At 45.0% G+C, this 6,899-nt stretch overlaps 1 protein-coding gene across 1 annotated transcript; it reads right to left on the bottom strand.

Annotated features, from left to right (window-relative positions):
* Nucleotides 1-577: 577 nt before the first annotated feature.
* Nucleotides 578-1,037, bottom strand: LOC101289554 (40S ribosomal protein S23-like). The gene has a single exon (XM_033425531.2). The coding sequence runs from the start codon at nucleotides 1,015-1,017 to the stop codon at nucleotides 589-591; it is 429 nt and encodes a 142-aa protein (XP_033281422.1). The 5' UTR covers nucleotides 1,018-1,037; the 3' UTR covers nucleotides 578-588.
* Between the last annotated feature and the right edge of the window lie 5,862 nt (nucleotides 1,038-6,899).

The raw sequence follows: 6,899 nt of genomic DNA, 5'->3' as shown, positions 1-6,899 counted from the left end.
AACTGGAACAACATTGTGAATAAACTTGTCCTAATTGATATTTATAGAATACCGCATACTTGAAAGTGTACATTTTAAGGCATGAACTAGAAATCAAGAGACTGGTCTAGTTTTGTCCGTGCAATAACTTGACCTTGGGTATGTCACTTACTCATTTGTAAAATGAGAGAACTGGGGTAACTGCCTAACTAAATAACTGGATCCCTTTGGTTTCTAAGATCCCTTTTAATTCTAAAACTCCATGAACTTGATATACATATGGAACAGACACTAGGCTGATTGCATGAAGAAGGCAAATCAGACCTTTTTTTTTTTTTTTGCTGTACGCGGGCCTCTCACTGTTGTGGCCTCTCCCGTTGTGGAGCACAGGCTCCGGACACACAGGCTCAGCGGCCATGGCTCACGGGCCCAGCCGCTCCGCAGCATGTGGGATCTTCCTGGGCTGGGGCATGAACCCACGTCCCCTGCATTGGCAGGCAGACTCTCAACCACTGCGCCACCAGGGAAGCCCCAGACCTTTTTTGTTATTTTATTTATTACTTTTTGGCATATGAAAATTTATTACTATTGTGCTTTCACCATCAAAATTTATGAGCTTGGTCTTTCCTTCTTGCCTTTGTATAGGGCCAAAAGAGAGATGTCGGCTACTTTGACAACCTTAAAGTGGACTCTAGGAATGTCAACAACAGCATGACCTTTGCGACCAAATCCAGCAACTGAAACGTCATCATTTTCCTCGATAAAATTCAAGCAACCATCATTGGGTACAAAGGCTGTGATTTTTTTTGCCATTCTTGATGAGCTGAACCATGACTTCCTGATGGTAGAAATTGGCTGTTTGGCTTCAACCATTACGTTTTCAAGTGCAATTCCCTTGGCGTGAGAAGCGCCTCCAAAAGGGTTGGGCTTCAGGGCTGTGTCAAAATGGGCTTTCTTGTACTGTTTATCATGCCACTCCTGGTCTTTTCGGTGGCTACAGAGCTTCCTGACAGTACAGAAACCGCGACACTTGACCATCCTGCCGGCACCAAGGGTCTGAGTGAAAGAGATGCAGCACAGGAAGGAGCCACAAGCCACCTCGAGCCCAGACCTTTTTTTTTTTTTTTTTTGCGGTACGCGGGCCTCTCACTGTTGTGGCCTCTCCCGTTGCGGAGCACAGGCTCTGGACGCGCAGGCTCGGCGGCCATGGCTCACGGGCCCAGCCGCTCCGCGGCACGTGGGATCCTCCCGGACCGGGGCACGAAGCCGTGTCCCCTGCATCGGCAGGCGGACTATCAACCACTGCACCACCAGGGAAGCCCGAGCCCAGACCTTTTTAAAAAAAAAAAAAAAGAACTTGCAATAATTACTTGTAATTAGTGTGATTATTTCTTGTGTGCTGTTAGGCTTGAAAACTTTGGTTTTAATAAATGGGCTAAGCGTTTGCTCTCTCTATATTATTATATATATTATATATTATTAATTGGCTTAGAATCCCACATTCTTCTGTTATAGTATACAATTTACTTACAGCCCAGTTCTATAGTGATTACCACTGATTTAATATTGTCAAATTAATATTTATGTATATATTTCTAGGCAGATCATCATTCGGTCGTTAGACTTTTTATTGTTGAAAATGTGCCACCTTCTAGGGAAAAAGTAGTTTTAAAAATAATTTAAATAAAAAATAAAAGTCTTGTTGCTATAATCTGCTTTGTATTCTCAAATTTTATTGTCTCTTGGAAAGATCGATGCTATTTCCATCTGACCAGCCAGTTTGCAAGTCTGAAAACAGGTATTGAGGCCCAAAGTATTGGGTCCCAGATTCATTCTCTCCCAGGAGGCCCTGGGCTCCTTATGAGAATTCCTTCCATCCCTCCCTGGCAACCTACTTTACATCCTAGAGACCTCCAGGAGGAACAGTGCCAGAATTCCTTCTGATACACCCTCTGCCCTCCTCCAATGTCTCCTGGACAATGCATCTATCTCATAAGTAAGAGGGACTGATCAACTGATCTTTTCCAGGACAGACGTTACGCTGCAGTTTCCACCACTGGACACAGGACCAGCTGGAACGAACATCTTTGCTCAGTGGGCCTCTTGTTTCAAGTTGGCCTTAGCAAGGTCCCCATCACATAGACCACCCAGTGCACACATGGTTAGTAATGCCACGTATGGCACAGACGTCTTGGCCTCTAGGGACACGTTTTAAGATAACACACCTGTCCTCTCATGCCACCTTACTCCAATTACCCCCCAGGAGATGCTGGTGGTTTGGGAAGGAGTTGTTGGCATACAACCCTCAGGTCCTCCTCCTTTTCTCTCTGGGATCGCTGCAGAAAGCACGTGTCATGTTCTGCAACTGACCACCCAGTAAAAACTCAGCCTGGTGGGGTGAGGCCTGTGGTTTTCTAGGCCTGCCTGTGGCTGACTCCCTCAGATCTTACACTATGTGCCAAGACACGGGAACTAAGCTAATCAAGACACGGTTCCTTCCCAGGACATCTAGCAACTATGAAGATGTAAAAATTAATACAAACTTGCGTATTGTATTACACACCCAAATTAATACAAAAATTAATACACACCCAAAACTGGGCGATCCCAACACTTTCCCAATTTATCTACCCGCATAAATTATTCCACCTTTGGAGAGTCATCCCACAGGAATACTCCTGACTTAATTGCATATAATGGAGTGGGTAGTACTGCAGAATGTTTTCTGTTTGCCTATTGGAATGGGAGAGAATAGACAGGGAGGTGAGGAAAGAGGAGGAGGGAGCAAACTGGAAACATTTCAAGCAGACTCCGGTGCTGAACTCGTTTTAACTTGCCAGGACACTGTAGAGTACATCATCACACATGCCTCGTCCTGTTTGTGTTAAGTCAGTAAGGTTCACTTGAGCGTGTCCTAAGTGGCAGGTACATTTCACATTCTTTGTCCTTGGTTTCAAGGTGCCTTCATTAGGCCGCGCTGGTATGTTTGGGGAAACTTCTGTTTTAGACCAAATGATTACTCCCTGAACCCTAAATACAACTGCACTTTTCCTGACTTTGTTCCTTTTCTAGATGTCACTGCATTTACCTGGAATGGCCTTCCCCCAATTCCTGCCCTTTGTAATCTTCTGCATCCTCCCAAGCCCACCTGCCTTGGTCACCTTAGCAGATGTGAGCTTTTGCTCTGTGTAAGAAAGAACCATCCTTTGCTCTTTCTGAATCTGTTTCCTTAGTGAGCTCCCTGCAGAATTTTATTTTTTTCTCCAGTTTTCTCTAGTGGGGACCCTGAATTGGTTTCTCACAGTTCTGTCATGGCTGGAGTCTAACATATAATGACTTCACAGACACAGAAGCAATTTCTCATACTTCTCAAAAAAGACACACGTATGGATATCTACTTGATTCATTTGTTCATGTGTCTTGTTTCAGTTCAGATTATATACTTTTGGAGGGATGTATGTTTTGTATCTTCTAAGATACTTATTTAACAACCGATGTTTAGTTAATGGCAGAAGAGAAGGAACACATTCCCCCTGAATTCTGGAAGACATAAATCAAAGAAGTCTACCATGAGCCCCCAAAGCTTTATCCTAAAACTTTGTATGCATTTTACAATCCTGTCTGTAACATACCCCTGTTTGTTTTAACATGAAAATGTTATGAACTGCTTATACTAGGTAAACTTAATGCTTTGAAAAGATCTGCCATGTTGAATTTCTGAGCCACCGCCGCTCACCCCTGCTGTGTATTCCAGTTAAAAAAGCATGGCGGCTAGAAGTTAAATCAATGTTTACGGGATGAATAAACGAATAAAAAAATCTGATAACACTAATGGAAATTTTGTATTTAGGCAACTCCTTCCAGAGATTTACATATTGGGTCACAGTCTTCCAAGGGAGTTAACTCACCAGCAGTAGGATGATCTGTGTTTCTTTCAAGTCTGGCCAGCTAGTGCACAGATGCAATCATTCCTTACTATAACTAGCTTCACTTTACAGGTGGGAAAGTGGAGGCTTAGGCAGATAAACAAGCACCACAGTAGCCATGAGTAAATAGACCATAACACCCCTGTCTCTCAGGGCACCCAGGCCAACTCCCGCCTGCAGGGGCCCCAAGCGCCCCCAGTTCAGGCCTTCACGTAGCACTTTTCATGCTGGGTTGAGATTACTTGAGCACTTCAGACTCCACCCGTGGGCCAAGAGCTCCTCCTTGCTGGGACTATGTCTTGATCATCTCTGCGCACTCAGCTTCCCACACGGAGGGCTCCTAGGAAGTGTGAGAATGAATAAATAAAAATATATACATCCAAAAACTGTTGAATGATCCTTGATTTTTCAGGCCTGTCTTCTAAGTAGGCCCTTGTGTTTTTAACTTGTGCTAAGAGTACAAGTCTAAATGAAAAAGAACCTAATGCTTACATTAGAACACGAACTCAATGTTTCTCAAGACTTTCTTATTCTATTTTTACTGTATTGAAAAATGTTCACTCAAGCATATCTTCTTTACTCTGGATTGATTCCCTTTCAACTCTTTGGGAAACCCTAGTGGACCAGGCCACAACGATTGTTTTTGTCTCTGAGAACAGGCACTCCCTGCTCTGCTGCTGCAGGAACACAGCTTGGTTGTCTTCTGTGGGGATGACATGAATAGTCTTGGTCACCACTCTTACAGGACCCTGAGTTAAATTGGCTTCAGATAGATCTAAGGAAAATTCCTTGTTCACTATTTTATAGGTACAGATGGCAAATCTACAACTTGTAATGTGTTTTTTTGTTTTTTTTGTGTGGTATGTGGGCCTCTCACTGTTGTGGCCTCTCCCGTTGCGGAGCATAGGCTCCGGACGCGCAGGCTCAGCGGCCATGGCTCACAGGCCCAGCCGCTCCGCGGCATGTGGGATCTTCCCAGACCGGGGCACGAACCTGTGTCCCCTGCATCGGCAGGCGGACTCTCAAACACTGCGCCACCAGGGAAGCCCTATCTGACTTTTTTGATTATAGCCATCTTAGTGAGTGTGAAGTAGTATCTCATTGTGGTTTTGATTTGTATTTCCCTAATGAAATGATATTGAATATATTTCCCTGAATATACTTTGCTTATTAGCTACTTGTAGATGTTCTTTGGAAAAAGGCCTATCAAATCCTTTGTTCATCTTTAAAGTGAGTATTACTGAGTTGTAATTTTATTTTATTTATTTTTTAAAATAATTTTTATTTATTAATTTTTGGCTGCATTGGGTCTTTGTTGCCGTGCACGGGCTTTCTCTAGTTGTGGTGAGTGGGGGCTACTCTTTGTTGAGGTGCGCAGGCTTCTCATTGCGGTGGCCTCTCTTGTTGAGGAGCACAGGCTCTAGGCGTGTGGGCTTCAGTAGTTGTGGCTCACAGGCTCTAGAGCACAGGCTCAGTAGTTGTGGTGCACAGGCTTTGTTGCTCCACGGCATGTGGGATCTTCTTGGACCAGGCCTCGAACACGTGTCCCCTGCATTGGCAGGCAGATTCTTAACCACTGTGCCACCAGGGAAGTCCCTGAGTTGTAATTTTTAAAAATATATATTCCAGATACCAGTTCCTTACCAGATGTATAATTATAAAATATTTTCTCCCATCCTGTGCATTGTCTTTTCACTTTCTTGGACTGTGTCCTTTGAAGCACAAAAGCTTTTAGTTTTGATGAAGTCCAATTTATTTATTACTTCTTTTGTCATTTGTGCTTTTGCTGTTGTATCTAAAAATCCATAGTCTAACTAAAGATCATGAAGAGTTACTCCTATGTTTTAAGATTTTTATACTTTCATCTCTTACATTTAAGTCTTTGATCCATTTTGAGTTAATTTTTGTATATGGTGTGAGATTTGGGGGGGGTGTCCGATTTACCCTTTTTCCTGTGGAATTTCAATTGTTCTAAATCCATTTGTTGAGAAGACCACCCCTTCCCTCATGTAATTGTTTTGGCAAGCTTGTTGAAAATCATTTGCGCCTAAATGAGAGGGTTTATTCCAGGACTCTCAATTCTATTCAATTGATCTCTATCTGGTGACAATGAGTACTAGTAAGTAATTAAGCGATTTGGAACTCTTTGCTCAAAACTGCTCTTGTTTTACACTTTTAGGCAATCCATCATTGTTTGTTTAATTTCAGAGCAAACCTTCCGAAAGTGGTAAATGACAAACTGTTCCAAAGCGAATTAAAATAAATTGTTTGAGAAGGTTCTAAAAAACTCAAAACATCCTGGGGTGTGGTAATATTTGAATGAGAAATAACTGGCCTAGTTCACTCGCTCCATTGTTAGAACGTCTCTCCCTTTCTCCTCAGGGACGGGCACTCTCAAAGATCATTATCCATAAAGTGGAGGAAGGCAGAACTTCCACTGCCATTACTGGTTTTCTCTCCCCTGAGCAAGTGTTGCGACGTCTGTAAAAGCCATAGAAAATTCTGTAATCTCTAGAATTTTTCAACCGCCTTCCCAGAATGCGATTTGTTTACTACCAAAGCTGAGAAGGAGAAGCGCACACCTGGCCATCGCAGGTGCCCGCTCGCCCGAGAGCGTCGCCCAGGCCTTAGGAACGCCAAGGTCCTGTTCGCACCTGCTTGCCGGAGGCGCTAGAGCCCCTGGCAGCTCAGGCTCCCCACCTGCGTCTAAGCCTTCCCCTCGCAACGCGCCCCTGGGCCTCGTTTAAAGGGCACCGCGGGTGCAGAGTTGCAATGATGCAGTCCTCTTGGGCGCTCGCAGCGCGCCATCCCCGGGGCCGCTCTGCCGGCGAGCCCGGCCACCTGGTTTCCTCTGGGCGGCAGGTCGGAGGCCCCCGGGTCCCGCTCGCTGCGCGGTGGCGTAGGCGGAGGCGGTGGCGCGGGACCGCGGGCCGCGCAGAGGCGGTGGGGCCGGGAGGGCGGCGCTGGATGGGACGGGGCGGGGGCAGCGGGCCC

The sequence above is a fragment of the Orcinus orca genome, chromosome 4 (genome assembly GCF_937001465.1).
Source record: "Orcinus orca chromosome 4, mOrcOrc1.1, whole genome shotgun sequence".
Lineage (NCBI taxonomy): Eukaryota > Metazoa > Chordata > Mammalia > Artiodactyla > Delphinidae > Orcinus > Orcinus orca.
The sequence above is the reverse complement of the archived record's forward strand: the minus strand, read 5'-3'. Positions and strand labels throughout refer to the sequence as shown.